The 16,277-nt window shown below is 55.7% G+C and overlaps 6 protein-coding genes across 6 annotated transcripts; 4 read left to right on the plus strand and 2 right to left on the minus strand.

The window, feature by feature from the left end:
• Positions 1-22: 22 nt before the first annotated feature.
• IUM83_00094 (putative 26S proteasome non-ATPase regulatory subunit) lies at positions 23-3,277 on the minus strand (the record flags this gene model as incomplete). The annotated part of the gene is made up of 3 exons (XM_067923833.1): positions 23-2,962; positions 3,049-3,095; positions 3,253-3,277. The coding sequence occupies 3 exons, from the start codon at positions 3,275-3,277 to the stop codon at positions 23-25; spliced, it is 3,012 nt and encodes a 1,003-aa protein (XP_067788973.1).
• A 2,565-nt stretch (positions 3,278-5,842) lies between these two features.
• IUM83_00095 (L-amino-acid oxidase) lies at positions 5,843-7,273 on the plus strand (the record flags this gene model as incomplete). The annotated part of the gene is made up of 1 exon (XM_067923834.1): positions 5,843-7,273. One exon carries the CDS (start codon positions 5,843-5,845, stop codon positions 7,271-7,273), a length of 1,431 nt encoding a protein of 476 aa, XP_067788972.1.
• Positions 7,274-7,916: 643 nt separating this feature from the next.
• Positions 7,917-9,341, plus strand: IUM83_00096 (L-amino-acid oxidase; the record flags this gene model as incomplete). Its single annotated transcript, XM_067923835.1, has 1 exon — positions 7,917-9,341. One exon carries the CDS (start codon positions 7,917-7,919, stop codon positions 9,339-9,341), a length of 1,425 nt encoding a protein of 474 aa, XP_067788975.1.
• A 223-nt stretch (positions 9,342-9,564) lies between these two features.
• On the minus strand, positions 9,565-11,303 carry IUM83_00097 (Carbon catabolite repressor protein 4 3; the record flags this gene model as incomplete). Its single annotated transcript, XM_067923836.1, has 7 exons — positions 9,565-9,810; positions 9,882-10,016; positions 10,096-10,314; positions 10,383-10,602; positions 10,680-10,823; positions 10,916-10,973; positions 11,039-11,303. The coding sequence occupies 7 exons, from the start codon at positions 11,301-11,303 to the stop codon at positions 9,565-9,567; spliced, it is 1,287 nt and encodes a 428-aa protein (XP_067788974.1).
• Positions 11,304-11,413: 110 nt separating this feature from the next.
• On the plus strand, positions 11,414-11,851 carry IUM83_00098 (DNA-directed RNA polymerase II subunit J; the record flags this gene model as incomplete). The annotated part of the gene is made up of 2 exons (XM_067923837.1): positions 11,414-11,556; positions 11,635-11,851. 2 exons carry the CDS (start codon positions 11,414-11,416, stop codon positions 11,849-11,851), a joined length of 360 nt encoding a protein of 119 aa, XP_067788979.1.
• Positions 11,852-13,058: 1,207 nt separating this feature from the next.
• IUM83_00099 (EF-hand domain pair) lies at positions 13,059-16,272 on the plus strand (the record flags this gene model as incomplete). Its single annotated transcript, XM_067923838.1, has 3 exons — positions 13,059-13,499; positions 16,103-16,133; positions 16,211-16,272. 3 exons carry the CDS (start codon positions 13,059-13,061, stop codon positions 16,270-16,272), a joined length of 534 nt encoding a protein of 177 aa, XP_067788585.1.
• Positions 16,273-16,277: the final 5 nt, after the last annotated feature.

Consider the following 16,277-nt stretch of genomic DNA (forward strand, 5'->3'; position numbering starts at 1 on the left):
CTCTTGTCCTGTACGTACATACCTACTGCGGGGGCTCCCACTCGAACGGCTCAGGCGGATCCGCCTCGTTTTCCGCGCCAGCGGCAGCGGGTGCCTTCACGGCCTCCACATCCTCAGCCTCGTCGGGCGTTGTGTCGCGCAGCATGATGACTCCTGCCAGTCGCTGTGCGGGGTGCATCACCGGAACGTACCTCTGCGCTGTGTCCAGGGAAATTACGGATTCCTGTGCCAGCGTCACACGAGCAGGCGTCGTAAATGTGAACACGCTCGGCTCCTTGGCCACTGCGGCCTTCTTTCCATTTGCAGACTTGGCACCCTCTGCATCCACCTCCATCGCATCGCCGCTCTCTTCCTCCTCCTTCTTCTCCTCGTCGGCGGCGGGTGTTTCCTTCTCCTCCATAACAATGTCTCCACTAGCATCAGAGGGCTTGGCAGACTTATCCTTGGCATCCTGCTTAGCCTGGCGTGCACGTGCCTTGGCCGTTGTGGACAACACAGCTGTAGCCACCAGTTCTTTCTTCTCCTCCTTCTTCTCCTCCATGCGCTTGGGCGTGGCAAACGCTGACTTCTTAGCATTACACGTGAGTTCGAAGCCGCGAGGAAGCTTCAAGTCCTTGTTAAGACCAACCGCCATCGTCGTCTGGAAGGACAGCTCCAGGAAGTTAAAGAGAGGGTACCAGAACCAGTGCTGTGCCCAAATGGCCAGACCAACCACGGCGGCCATTTTCGTGAAACCAGTGTGAGACTGCAGCGAAATGACTACATTACGTCCACCAGCATCCAGGATGCCCTGCGCCAGAATGGCACCCATCTTGGTCATCGTGGTCACGTGCTTGTCGGTAATCAGTTTCAGGATCTTCGCCCGGATGGCTGCCACCTTGGGGTTGCGGCCCTCGGACTCTTGCATAATAACCATGGCCAAGGCCAAGAGTGCACCTTGGCGCACGTAGTCGACAGCGTCATCAAGAAGTGGCTCTAACAGCTGGATGGCCTCGTTCTTTGCGGTACCAGCGCAAGCAATGCCCACAGCCACACAGGCACCGTAGCGAACGTGCGGGTTGAAGCTTTCAGCCAGCAGCGACACCAGCTTAGGCACCTGCACAGGAGTGCGGAACAGGATGAAACCCAGGCACGTCACAGCAGCGCGGCGAACGTCGTCCGACACATCACTTACGGCCACATGCAGCAGTCGTCGGATAGCCGTGTTGTTGGCCGTACCGGCGTAGGCCATGGCCACGGTGTACATACCCCCATAGCGAATCAGTGGGTCCTTGTCACGGGTCAGCTGTTCGATCAATGCGTCGGCCTGCTCTTCGCGCTCGTACATCATGAGCGCGATACCCATAACACAACCACGAATGATCTTCTCGTGCTTCGTGTCGTGCGCATAAGCCAGCAAGTCCTTCACGATTTCACCGTAACGACCCTCACCACCCGCACCAAGCAGAGTGAGACCAATCGCAAGACCTGCGCCCTCACCCGCGACCGCTGAATCAGTGAACAACACGGTTTTCAACTCCTCGTACAGCTCATAGTCGTGCGAGGCCAAGCCGCACAGGCCAATACCCAAACACGCGCCATGCTGCACAGTCTCGTCCGATCCAGCATTCTTAAGTGCATTGCGCAGGTACTCCATCGTGGTCTTGCTACCCGATCCCGCGAACCCCTTGTTCGCGTGAATAAGACCCATCGCGTACAAAGCGCCACCTTCCGAGTACGGGGAGGTAGTCATACCGCCCTGCGGCAAGTAAGGGGCCAGAAGGTTCATGCTCTCACGAACGTGGCCCTTGTGCACGACACCCAGACTAGCAGTGGCCGTGAATTTCGCCCAGTTGGTGGCCTTGCCCAGCCACTCCAGGTTCTCGCGCAAAAACGTATCCGAGGTAGTACCGCAGTTCATGTAAGCGTGTGCAATCACAGCAGCGTGGTGAAGCACCGAGTTGCGGTTTTCCACGGCGGTCTTAATGGTCTTCATAACAAGCGGGTCCGAGTCGCTGTGGCTGTGCAGGAAGTCTAGTTTCAGGTCCACCAGGAACTCACCGGACAAGACCTGCTTCAATTTGGCGAGCTTGTCCCAGTAATCGGCGCACGCACCAGCAGGCGGTGGCGGAGGCGTAGCGGGCACAGCCACGGGTGCGGGTGCGGGGGGCTCGGTCTTACCCTCCTCGGCTGTGGTGGTCGTGTCTGCCGCTGATTCAGCAGCAGGGACGGGCGGACTCGGCAGCGAGTGGTATACATTCATGAGGAACTTCTGGTTTTCGTTTTCGTTGAGGTCAAACGCCACTTGGAAGGCGATGAGGCAGTCACGGTCGTTGCCGCGCACGAGCTGGTCCAGGATCTTGCTCACTTCCACGTGGTTGTCCAGCATCTGCAAAACCTGGCACACGCTAGCGTACTCCTGGGTCGGGCGCGAGCGGTAGACCTCCAGCATGACCTCGAACACCTTGAGGCGGAAGTGGCGGTTGCTCACCACCGTCTTGCAGATCTCAAAGCAGTACGCCAGGGCCGCCGACACGTCCGTGGAGCGCGCGAGGCACTCCTTGACCTGGTCCAGTCGCCGGGCTTCCAGGGCGATGCCCATCGCCTGGCGGAACTCGCCCGCCGCGTAGCAGCGCTCGAACATGCGCTCCACCACCTGCGTGAGGCGCGGGTCCAGCGCCTTCTCGGCCTCCGGGTCCTCCTTGGCACGCACGGCCACGTAGTTGTCGATGCACGTGGCGATGATCGTGTCTGTGTACTGCGAGCGCGCGTTCAGGTCGAAGTACTGGCCGGCGCCGAGCGCCAGCCGCAGTGCGTCCTCGTACTCCTCCAGGTGGAAGAAGCACTTGGAGGCCACGTAGGCCGCCAGCTCGCGGTCCGGGAAGCTCTTCTCCTCCGACAGCTCCTCGATCAGCGGGATGGCGTCCGCGATCTCCGCCCAGTAGTGGTCCACCACCTGGTTCAGCTTCTGCAGGGCATGGGCCTGGGTGTTGACACGCAATTACGACGTTAGTAGAGCGCCCCCGGCGGTGAAACAAGACGCGTTCGATGCGCCACGTCGTGACGCACCTTGAGCGCGTTGTCTTCTTCTTCCAGGAGCGCGAGGACGCCCGCGGCTGAGCAGATACAGACAAAAGATCCACCCAGTGGAAGTTAGATTTGCGGCGTCTGTAGACGGCGGCTGGAGCCCGTCGTCGCGGGAAATTAAAGGAGGGACGGAGGACCGCGAGGGGCCAGCAGGGGGAGACGCCCCCGACGAGGCTGAAGACGTACCGGAGTTGCCGTGCGCGACGGTCATGCTGTCTCTTCCTCTTGTTGCTTGACGCTCCAGAAAGAAATCTTCGCCGCAGTTCCCCTCGGGGGATAAAATCGTATCTTAGAGGGATCAAACGGTGCGGCCGCGATCTAGCTGCGTTTATTACAGATGTAGCTAGAAGGTTTGACTTGATGTTTGTAAGGAGTTGAGCATTTCGAAATACCAAATTTACGCCTACTATAGCCAAGTTGAAGTGACCAAAAGATACTTTCGCGTCTGTTGCCCCACGGTTCCAGACATTCCAAGTTGCGCGCTGGCATATAGCAGCGAACTTGAATTTGGTTCATCAGGTGAATTACTGTGACCACTCGTCATGTGCGTAGTTGCTACTGCGTAAACTTCGAGCTTCCGCGGTATTTGACAAAGGCAAGATGGCACGACGGGTATGCTTCGGGGCGTGTCTGAGTCGGCTAGCTCACTCATTGAAGTATACGTGCTAGTGTCGAGTCTTACTCGAGTATCGCTGCGTCGTTTATCTTTTTTTCCTTTTCATCGGACCCAGCAAGATGTCGAGAACCGTTTTTCCACCAACGGACTCAAGCGCTTTGTCCCTGCTGTGGAGCCAAGTCGAGTTCTGCCACCTGCGGCAACGCGCTGTCTACCGTTGACAACCGCGCTACCGTCTCAAGATGCTTAGACTGCACCGCGGGTAGCGGTGGTCTCTTTGCCGTCTAGAACTCAAGTTCGGTTGTTGCGGCTTATTCGTTATCGCTGTCATCATTTATGGTTTCGGAAGCCTCAGTGGATATGGTCGGCTACCGAAAACGCGCACAGCTGCATCTTCACCTACGGCCGTCGTATCACTACATGTAGTGGGTAGCTCTGACGAAATCTCCAGCTTGTAGTCTTCATCGGGAATTCACGCACAATGAGCCATGACGGCAACTTGAGGTCTGATCTCACAACCAGAAAATACAGGAATTTCAGACACGGACTATCAATTGACCGAAGCATCTCTTCAAGGCTGTGATAAACGGCGAAGCATTTTTAGAAACAAGCGCCACTCAGGTGCAAGAAGATAACGATGCGCGTCGGAGACACTAGTTTGTCGTGGATATAATCTTAGTTGGTAATTCCTTTTTGTTTGCTCTAAAACGCTTAGATAGTCGATGGTCACGCGCAAACAGCAAGGTCGTCTCCCCAACCGAGCGCCACTCCATCTCAACAAACCTAGAACACAAACTGTAAGTGTAAGGTACCATGGGTCTTGTGCAAGTTGCCATTCAATCTTACAATCGTTGGCGCTGCTGAACAGCTGACGCTCGCTTGTCATTTTACCAATGTGCACGCTTGAAAGAGGTTTCCTCCTGCGCGCACTGCCAACGCATCTTGCTCGTGTGTACATGTACTCGACAAACCCGTAAGTGAGTATCCGTCGAGATCGGTTGGGCTAGTCCTCATGTGATCGGCGGCTAGCTGCCGACGGTGTCGGATCTTTGGGCGCTGGTTGCACCTGCATCGACCAGCGGGCGCACGAGCAAGCAAGCGAAGCCGTGCCGCGATCGACAAACACCCAGCTGTCGCCCTCGCATTGGTGATTTCCGTGGGTCTACGACCGACCAACGCACTCAAAACCGGGGCGACACCGAAAGAAACGCTGACAGTCAAGCCATGCAGAAACCAGGCCGAACTCTTTCAAAGTGGATAGGACCTGCAAAACTTGGCGATGTGCGAGCACGAGCGCAAGCTCGAATGTGAGGAAGGTTTGTGTTTCGGAGGGTCAACTTGCGGCACCACACTCGAGCCGTTGTGCTGCAAGCGTAAAATCGGCGAGGTCAGTGTGCCGGGCCGAGTGATGGACTCGACAAGCACCGGAAGCGCAGCACAAGTAAAACACAACTACAGGCTCATTGCGAGCTTCCAGCCAACATAAATCGAAACCAGGGGTCTCATCCCGGTTTCAAGCGATGAAGCTTACAGAAAGAGTGCAATAGGCCGATGTGGGAAGGACGGGTGAACACCGTTCACGAGAACAGCAAAACTCTATGGAACGGTTCATCGGCGCGTCGTTTGAAACCTTGCCGTCGTCGCGTGTTTGCCCACGCAAATCGGAGAAATTGGATACATGTACCGCGTTCGATGGCATCGCCAACTTGACGGCGAACCACTGCGGACAAAAGGCACAAAGGTCGTTGATCCTTTTTCGTGAATTCAACGCGGAGAGTGTTGGTGTGTTGTCACGTAACACTTTCGCGAGCCTCTATCGAAGTGCGTTCCAATGAGTTGTGCCCGGAACCCGTGGGCGCTGATTGCAGCGGCAGTCTTCCGGCGGACTGGGGAGGTATCACCAGCCCGCAGCTTCTCCTATCGATCTGCCAGAGAAACGCTGTGCTTGCCCGGCAGCAAATGCAACTAGATACGCGCTCAACGTGTGGTGCTGGCTGGGCTCTGCCCGGATGGGGGAATGCTGAAGCTGAAGCTGAAGCAACTGCGCTACGTGCGTATCCGCCGGCGAAAAGCTGGCTGGCAGAATGCGCCGTGCCTCGAGGTTGGTCATTTCCACATTGGACGCGTGCCTGCAATAGCTGCTCCTGCTGAAGACCCAAGATGAAGGTTGTCGTTGTTGGCTCCGGTATTGGCGGTATCTCCGCCGCCTATCACCTCGTCAAGGATGGCCACGAAGTCGTGCTGCTCGAGAAGAACGAGACTCTCGGTGGACACACGTACGAGATGGAAATCGACGGTGAGATGGTGGACATCGGCTTCATGATGTTCGGCGACTCCAACCCCAACATTAAGGCCTGGTTCAAGTCTCTCGGCCTTACCGAGCCCGATGGAACCACCAAGAAGCGCATTCCTATGAGTCTGACTGTGAGCTCCAACATCAAGGGCGACCTGCAGTTCTCGTCGCGCGCTCCGTTCCACGGCAGCGTGTTCAACCTCTTCGATCTCCGCATCTGGCGTTGCCTGCGTGACATCTACCGCTTCACCATGGACCTCATGACTATGCCCATGAAGGAGGACATCACAACCCGCGAGTGGATTGCCAAGGGCCAATACTCCAAGGAGTTTTTCCACAACTACTTCCTGGCCTTCGTGTCGGTCCTGTGGACTGTGCCCAAGAACGACGTGTTGGACCTGCCCGTGACGCAGTTCCTCCGTGCATTGAAAACCCACTCCAACTCGCTGTACATTCCGCTGTGGCAGGTGATCATGCGCACTCTGGGTCGCCGTTCCGCTCGCCCGAAGCACCTCTGGTGGTACATTGGCTCGGGCTACATTGAGCCCTTCTTGAAAATCTTCACGGAGGAGTACAATGGCGTGGTCCGGTACAACGCCACTGTCGACCAGGTCGAGAAGGGCGGCAAGGCCGTCATCCTCGAGGGTGGCGAGCGCATCGAGTGCGACCACGTCGTGCTGGCCACGCACGCCGACGAGAGCGCGCACATGCTTCGCTGGAGCGAGAAGGCGCGCCGCTCGCTGATGCGCTTCTACTTCCACAAGAGCATGATGTACGTGCACCGTGACCCCACGCTTCTGCCCAAGTCCAACAAGGTGTGGAGCAGTTGGAACGTGTTGATCTGCAACGAAGACCAGTACATCCTGACGTACTGGATGAACCGCATCCAGCACCTCAACAGCAAGAAGGATGTTTTCGTGACCATCACCCCGTACGAGGAGTTCGAGGGCCAGCGCCCCGAAGCCGACAAGACCATCTCAGCTTTCCGCTGGGACCACCCGCGCCTGCTAGCGGACTGCATTCCGGAGGACGAGATCATCCAGGAGGAGGGTATCACGCTGTCTGGCTGCTGGTTGGGCCGTGGTTTCCACGAGGATGGCTTCGTGGCCGGCCGTCGTGCTGCTGCGATCATCCGCGACCCGAAGCACAAGAAGACGGTGCTGTACGAGGACCCGGGCAACATCGCGACTCCGCCAGTGCCTCCTTTCGGCGTCCCGCTCAGCTTCCACCTCTTTGGCGCTACGGTCGTCGGCCTGGTGGGCTACGGAATTGCCAAGTACCTGGACGTCAAGTTCTAATCGGTGTGCGCGACCTAGTAATGAGTGAGTGTATTAAGTCGAGCTGGTGCACATGAAGTTAGAGCGTGCAGTAGCCGAGCAAGCAGGCAGACGGTAGCCAGCGTATTCTCCCAATTCGACAGTAGTTTTCCCCCACTTCGTCGGGACCGACTTCGTCCAAGTTGCGAGCCAACCTGCTCTCCGCTCAAGTGCAGCAGCGAAAATTGCGCCGCAACCCCCAGGGAGGCTACATGCCCTCTCCCTACACGTCACGCTGCAAGGATACGCACCGCTCGGCTGGTTGTGCCGTCGGTGCTCTCGGCACCACCGCAACCCCGCTTCAACGTGCTGCCCTTGCTGCATGCACTGCTCGTCGAGGCTTGGTTCCTTGCGGTTGCGTCGTGAGGCTGGTGTCGAGGCGGCGCTTCAAGAGTCCGAAATGGTTTTCGCCCTTGAAGCGCGTGTGGACATCACTTGAAGGTCTCGCGAGTCTCTGCGGGACTTGGACTGTCCAATCCCGTCCATATCACTGCTTTTCACTTGGCGTTTGTATGCCCGTCGCCTGTGGTTGTGGTAGCAGGAACAGTTGGTTCAGTTGGCTCGCGCAGACGCTCGCAATGGCCATTTCGGAATCCCCCCGCCCGCAGACTCCCGTCCAGCAGTCATGAAGGTCGTCGTGGTCGGCTCCGGCATCGGCGGCACCTCCGCCGCCTACCACCTCGTCAAGGATGGCCACGAAGTCGTGCTGCTCGAGAAGAACGCGACGCTCGGCGGCCACACGTACGAGATGGAGATCGACGGCGAGATGGTGGACATCGGCTTCATGATGTTCGGCGACTCCAACCCCAACATCAAGGACTGGTTCAAGTCGCTGGGCATCACGCAGCCCGACGGCACCACCAAGAAGCGCATCCCCATGAGCCTCACGGTCACGTCGGACGTGGAGGGAGACCTGCAGTTCTCGTCGCGCGCCCCGTTCCACGGCAGCGTGCTCAACCTCTTCGACGCCCGCATCTGGCGCGTGCTCATCGACATCTACCGCTTCACCATGGACCTCATGACCATGCCCGTGAAGGAGGACGTCACCACGCGCGAATGGGCTGCCAAGGGCCGCTACTCGAACGAGTTCTTCCGCCACTACTTCCTGGCCTTCGTGTCCATCCTCTGGACGGTGCCCAAGCACGACGTGCTGGACCTGCCCGTGACGCAGTTCCTTCGCTGCCTCAAGACGCACTCCAACTCGCTGTACATTCCGCTCTGGCAGGTGATTCTCGGCGCGCTGGGTCGTCGCACGGATCGCCCCAAGCACCTCTGGTGGTACATCGGCTCGGGCTACATCGAGCCCTTCCTCAAGCTCTTCACGGAAGAGTACAACGGCACTGTGCGCTACAACGCCACTGTCGACCAGGTCGAGAAGGGTGGCAAGGCTGTCATTCTTGAGGGTGGCGAGCGTATCGAATGCGACCACGTCGTGCTGGCCACGCACGCCGACGAGAGCGCGCACATGCTTCGCTGGAGCGAGAAGGCGTACCGCTCGCTGATGCGCTTCCACTTCCACAAGAGCATGATGTATGTCCACCGTGACCCGATCATGCTGCCGCCGTCGAACAAGGTCTGGAGCAGCTGGAACGTCCTCATCACGAAGGACGAGCAGTACGTCTTGACCTACTGGATGAACCGTATTCAGCGCCTCAACAGCAAGAAGGATGTTTTCGTGACCATCACGCCCCACGACTTCCAGGGCAAGCGTCCTTCTCCTGAGCAGACCATCTCAGCATTCCGCTGGGACCACCCGCGTCTTCTCGCGGACTGCGTGCCACAGGACGAGATCATCCAGGAGGAGGGCGTCACGCTGTCCGGTGCCTGGCTGGGCCGTGGCTTCCACGAGGACGGCTTTGTTGCTGGTCGTCGTGCTGCTGCGATCATCCGCGACCCGAAGCACAAGCGAACGGCGCTGTACGAGGACCCGGGCAACATCGCGACCCCGCCCGTGCCTCCTTTCGGCGTCCCGCTCAGCTTCCACCTCTTTGGCGCCACGGTTGTTGGTCTGGTGGGCTACGGAATTGTCAAGCTGCTGGAGAAGAAATAGAGCATGTTAGTGTTGTGTGCTGCTGAGCTTTGTCTGATACGCTTGGAATTTGTTCGTGCACACTATAGGTATTTGGGCTTTCAGCAATGAAACATCGAATCCCCCACTGACAATTTATAGTGATATGCGCTTTCCTGATCCAACCTCTTTGATGCAATTTATGAAGAGCAACGTCATATGTACTTCTCGAGCTCATCCAATATACTTTTGGTTACGAGCCAACTCAGCGCAGCGAGAAGTCGGCTATAAGCGATAGGTGGTCACTCGAGTGCTCCGTAGTTGGCAGCTCGTGATTTTTGAAGAGCAATCCTGCAGGGATCATTTCTACAACTCCATGACAGTGCAGAGAGCTACGAGTAAACCAAATGTAGTCAACGGTACCCTTCGAGGCGCTGTGGAATATCGTGAACTTCGGCTCTCCAGTACACTTGTCATCGGGCGTCTGAGCGTACGCGCTGGAAAAGTCAAACTGCAGTTGGAACAAAAACACACTGCTCAATGATAGCTCACCCAACACCTCTGGAAACTCTTGCTGTTTACCTCATGCGAGTACAACGAATTCGGCTTAAAAACTTTGAAATTACCCCGTCGCGCTGTAGCGCTGTTGAATTTTCCGAGCGCAGTACCATTTCCATGGTGACGAGCTCGATCGTTTTCATTCACCCAAACAGCTTTCTGCAGAGGTTAGCACAATAATCGGCGGTTAGTCGCGTCAGCGCGTCAACATCCCAGTTTTACCGATCAAAAGCCATACCTTCCGCGCACGAGCGTTCAAGTTTTGCCCAGATAAGAAAATCTCGGGAAGCCCGGACGCGTCAAGTTCTCCTGAAGACAGAAAATGGTAAAGCGGACTGCGTGGCTCCAAATTAAAGTCGCCGGAGAGAAGAACCGGCAGCATCGAGTTGTGCTTCTGCCTCAAAGACGCCATGTGCTCCAGCAGCATGTTCAGCTGCGCCAACTTGATTTGGCCACGCTGCACAACAAAGAGAAGATATATTAACAGACCAACACATAACAGCAGTTATCGTGCAGGCTACGAACATTGGGGTTGAACAGTATGTGAGTGTTCGCGACGATGAACCGGGCCGGCGTCGATCCAGTGGTGGTCGAAGTTGCCTCGACAACAGCAGTCAATGCAATATTGTGCCGATTGAGCACTGGGTGGTCCGGGACGTAATATTCAATCGGGTGCGACGACACAATGCGAAACATGCTCTTCTTGACGAAGATCGCACATCCATCGTGGGTCGTCTCTCCGGTTCTGTTAAACACCACTTCTTTCAGTACCCAAGCCCACCACTAAAGCAACAGCAACCGTCTCTCCAACACCCACCCTACCTCCTCTTGTAGACGCCCACATAGCCCGCGTTCTTCAGCCTCGGCTCGAAAAAGTCTTCAAAATGGTCCACCTCCTGCAGATTCACCACGTGCGGCGACCAGCGCACAATTTCATTCACGAGTCGACCTCGACGATACTCCCAGCTGCAACATAACAACAACACAGTGCAGTCGGGTTAGCACTGATAGAACTAGCTGTCCAAGAGCCTAATGGGGTCGTCTATCCACCCGCTTACTCGTATTTCACGTGACGCTTGGCCGGTTCGTTCTCCCGGTCGTTCTGCACCAGGTAATCTGCACTCACAGCACAACCACGTCAAGAACTAATCCACACACACGCGTCCTCCACTGCACAGTACCTGCCAGCACGTTGAAGGACATGAAGCGGAAGGTGGAGGCTGGGATGGGGATACTAGCGTCATCTGCGCTCCTCGGGGGCGCGTACGCCGTCCATGGCCGGTGGATCGGCCGCTGCTTGCGCGGCGCCGTCCGCTGCCGCTTCTCCTCTTGAGCGCTGCTGTCGTCCGCAGGGCGTCTCTCGCGCTGGCGTTGGCGCTGGCGCTGGCGCTGGCGCTGGCGCTGACGCCGCTGAGCGCGCGCCGTCGGCCCCGTGCCCTCCTCCATGGAAAACCGAGAGTGATTGTCAGTTCAAGCTGTGAATTATGTGTGCACCACACCATATTTGTTTGCATTATTATTGTGGGCAGTCGCGCATTTGAGCCGAGAGAAGCAGCATGAACGCGCCGAACCGCAGCGACTCGTACCTGCTGCCCGAGGGCGCGCAGAAGGTGACGTACGAGAAGGACACCAAGATCTCCAACGCCGGCAAGTTCACGATCCTGCGCGAGGACCACACCATGGGCAACCTCATCCGCATGTACGAGCGAAAGCCTAGGAGTTGTTAGGAATTGGCAGCTAGTTTTTAGTTATTTATCGACCTCTCCCGTGTCTACAGGCAGCTGCTGCGCGACCCGAACGTGACGTTCAGCGGCTACCGCCACCCGCACCCGCTGATCCACGACATCACCGTGCGCGTGCAGACCAACGACGCGTCGTCGCCCGTGGAGGCGCTGGCCAACTCTCTAGACGACCTCAGTACCGAGTTCGACGAGATCGCGCAGAAGTTCCGCCGCCTCACAGGCAACTCCAAGGACCCCAGCTCCTTCAGTTAGACCAGACCCGCTGCGGTTCGTCCGCGCGTGCGTGGATGTCTCTCACTGACAATCTGGTAACTAGGAGACTTCTGAGTCAGAATCTAAACGCACGCAGAGGAAGGCAAAGTACTTTAACCGTGAAACTGGCGCGCTGTGGTTGCTCTTGCAGTGATGATATATAGTGTGTATTCTTCAAAATGGCATTCTACACAGAGGCCGGGCAAAACAAAGCGGGAGGGCAAGACGAACAACTCACACGCCTCCTTCGAGAACACCCATACCATCGCGAACACCCAGTTGGAAATTATCGTGAGAATGACAGACGACGTGTATTTAGGACGGCGAAGATTATAGCACTGTATCGAAAACGCTACGTCTTCGACTTGCGGAGGTGGCACGAAGCTGGCGCCGTCGTTGCTGACTTCTCGACACATCCGCACACGCTTTTAGCGCTTTTCGTCCTGGGTAAAGTGACGCAGTGAGATCCGTTGGGTAGGTCGTGTTGAGCGTGTGGACACAGACCTTTGTGGTTCTCGGCATTGCAGATCGGCCAACCATGCACACAGAAGCTCTTGCCGATCCCGTGGACCAGCACTCGCGTCCCGTTGGATTCAAGGCAAGGGTCACGGTCCGTTTGTGACACCATCAACGCAGCCACGGTTGACTGCGGGGTGTCGGGAGACCAATTGTTGGGGTCGGGTGCATCGCTGCTGCTGTCGGCGGAGGAGAACGCAACGACGGGAATCCAGTCGGCAGGATCATCGACTGCGTGAGCGAGCGTCATGATGGTCCCCAATATGTGCAAGGCAAGAAACACGGAACCAAGAGCCCGTTGCGAGGCACCAGTCATTGAAAACTGTAAAGCGCACAGCTTCCTCTTGTCGAGAGTCACGCGGGCACTGTGCGTCAAAAAGCCGAATGCAGCTATGGTTCCATCCGCAAAACTGCTGCCGCACCACCACTTCTGCTCGGAGAACATTTCTGTCTGCGAAACGTATGCATTTCAAGGAAGTCAATCCGTCGCGTGGGGGGGCTATTTCCTGGCAGCGCTCGATCTCGGTGGGGACAGCTCTTACCTCAGCTTCAGTTTCGCGTGAGCGCATGCATGCGAACGTGAGGCACAAATGGGTAACATCACAATAAGAGCAGCAACTCCACTTCAACTTCAGTTTTGTGGTGTGCGACACATGAAGTTGAAGTGTGGCGATCTTCGTGCGACCTTCCGATGGAGAGCCTCGACGCCAGCTACGCGCTGCTGAGCGATGTGAGTGCCCGCAACCGCGCGCTGCAGGCGCGTCTGCGCGGCAGCCTGCCGCTGCTTTGGACGGACAATGCGCTCGTGATGACAAGCGCTGCGCCTCGACGACGACGCGGCCGGCTGCAGCCGGAACAATCGGCGGTGGCTGGCGAAGCGGACCAGATGCTGCTGGCTCTGGAAGAGCAGGCGGGTCTGCAGGTCAGTCGCCGGTATAAGCGCCGCGTGGAGTGGGAGGTGGCGAGGCGCATCGCTCGAGTCGACCGAGAGCTGCAGCAGTATCCGCCGGCGCAGAGGTTCTGGAACCAGAAGAGGAAGAAGGAGACGCCTGCGCAGCCTCGGCTGTATCGACAGCGTCTAAACGGGGTAGAGAGGGCACAGGATGACGCAAATGCTCGCGACAGCTTGACGGTGAGGCACGGGAAGGTTGCTGGAGAGAGGAGGGATGACGTGAAGATCACAGCAAAAAAATACTCAAGTGATAAGGCTGCGAACGAACCAAAGACCTGGGTGAAGCCGAGCGTTTTGACGGAAAGTAGCAGCAATGAGAAGAAAGCAGTGAAGCATGTGGCGACGAGCCCACTCCCAGTTGCAAGGGAGAATGCAGGAGATCAAGAGAATGTGGCGCCAAATGCGGTGACCGCAGCGGAATTTGAAACGAGTGATGTAACGAAAGAAGAGCCACTTTGGGGGGATTCTGGCACAAAACAATCAGTGGATAGAAAACTGCTGGACGACTTTCATTTGGGTGAAGTGGAGAACAATAGAGACGCTGGAGAAGGTGTGGCGGATTCCGAGCAGACAACTGATGGGGTATCGAGCCGACTCGCGGAAGCTAAAACAAGCACCCCCGCGCAAGCTCATAGCACCCCATCGGAAGATGTTGTGTTTAACCCTCGAAAAGATCCGCTCGCTAGTGTACAGCATGCTAGTGATGATGATATTGCATCGGTGATTGATGAGCCGGTTTCTCGACGGACAAAGCCACAAACAGAAGATCGTCCGTCGTCGTCTATAGGCAGGCAAGTATTGTCAGATTTTCGAACCATGCCATCAGTGCCATCATTTGGTGCTCAGCCGATACTCCCCGCTGATGGCTTCAGCAAGACAGTAAACACGCGTTTGAATGCGGACGTCCTGCGACGGCTTTTTAGTGATTTGGATACTGATAAAGATGGTCATGTGAACCGCATCGAAACGTGCATGGCACTACACCGCTTGCAGATTTCTGTTTCGACGCAAAAAATCATCTCATTCTTCCACCATATCCACTCCTCGACAGATGGAAAAGCTGAACGCAATCGAAACGCGCAGCATGTACCGATGAAAGAAGTGATTAACTACAAAGAGTTCGTCGCGTTTGTTACCGCTGCGTATGATAAGCAGCAGCAGCAAAAAGCCCAACGCAGTAAATCTTCGGTGCGTCGTAAAGCGTGGAAAGAGGGTCACGACAGGGCTTTACCACTATCCGTACCATCGACGTCGTTGCCAATATATTCGCATCCTGCGAGATCCCCACAGGCGAAAAGCACTTCTGCCCCCCAATTAAAAGAGCAAGAGATTCGTGTTTACGAACTGAACGACGCTGAATTTGAGCAGGATGAAATTTCATTCGAGGAAAGAGTGATCAAGGAAATCCCGGATTTCTTGGTTACCAAAATACTTGCTGGTACTGCCAATTCAATTAACAAGGTAGCGAATGAAGCTGCAGCATCGATAGTGCGCAAGAGCTTGGAGTCACTTATAGGGAAGAATTCAGTCGATGATCACATTGTGAATGAGATCACCCAGGAATTACTCAGAGAGCGGCTACGAAAGCTTGAAGTATCTAGCCAAGATGACGAACGGGATGTCACCGGATTGACACAAGCTGCAGCGTACTACAACGCATATAAGGTACATGATGATGTTGAATCCAGCTCTGGTTCTGGTGACTTGGGCTCCGAAGATTTAGTAAATTGGATCGACATACTTACTGAAGAGCAAGTAAGTGGCTTAGTACAGCAGATTTGGAAGGACAAGCAAGCCAGCCTTCGCCACCCGCCCATCGGAGTTGTGGACGACACAAATGTCGAAAACGCACCCACGAATACCCCTGAAGATCGAAGCGTAAGGCGGATAGACGAAGCGACCGATACTACCGAACTCGAGATTTCCACTTTCACGATAGTCTCAGAAAAAGCTATTCAAGTTTCTGACACCGATTGTCAAGGAGAAGCTACTGCAAGCAGTGCTATCCCCGAGGAGGAATGCGGAGAATATGCAGTGAGTTCGACTGCTACGCCTTCTAGACCGATATATCTCCCACGAACACAATTCGCACGAGCTCTTGGAACTTCTCCCGATGATTTTCGCGAGTTGTTCAACTCTGTAACATCAATTCAAGTGTTGCAGGAACTACGTCAGCAAAGGCGAATGCATCAAGACTTACAAAACGGGCAGAAAACAACGAACGCTTGCGAAAAAACAAATACGCAAAAACGCGGGTACGACATCAATGTTCCTTTGATGCAGAACACTCTGCTTTCTCTGGAGGATGACAGTGAAAGCAGCGATATGATTGATCAAGCCCCCCAGGACGAACACGATTTATTGCCTTTGCCGCCGACTGAGTCTGTACTTCTCACAGAAAAAACGTTGGACATGAATGAATCTGATGTAAGCAGTCACGAATCCGTACTCGGGGGAAGCAGTTCAATGAGTAGCAGTGCGATCAGCTCGATCTCCGGTAATCTACATGGCGTATATCGAGGGATTGATAATCTTCAGCTTTATGAAAGACCCATCAAACGTCGACGCCCTCGCGAACGCCGAAGACCCTTGTCAGTCTCTGGGAGTAGTGTTCCAGATTCACTGTGTAGCGCTGAGCTATCGGAGGGTGAGATTTCGCGCGAAGAATCGTCAGAGCTCAGTGACGGAGAAATTTATGGCGATTCTAAAAGGAGCTATATCAATAACAAGAACAAAACCCCACGAGCGATAGAGACCACGGATGGCGATGACCTTCTGCACAGCTCGGTCGAATCTGGAGAGCTCACGCCAATGGTACGTATTGAATTCTCTCGCTTACGCTATCGAAATAAAAAAACTTACGTCTCGCTCTGTCCTCTCGGCGCATATAGATGAGAATTCACGGGGGTTTTCGCCGTCAACTCCTCGCTCGGTCAATTTCCTCCTCAGTTGAATCCG

Source organism: Phytophthora cinnamomi (genome assembly GCF_018691715.1).
Source record: "Phytophthora cinnamomi strain GKB4 chromosome Unknown Contig53, whole genome shotgun sequence".
NCBI classification, from domain to species: domain Eukaryota; phylum Oomycota; class Peronosporomycetes; order Peronosporales; family Peronosporaceae; genus Phytophthora; species Phytophthora cinnamomi.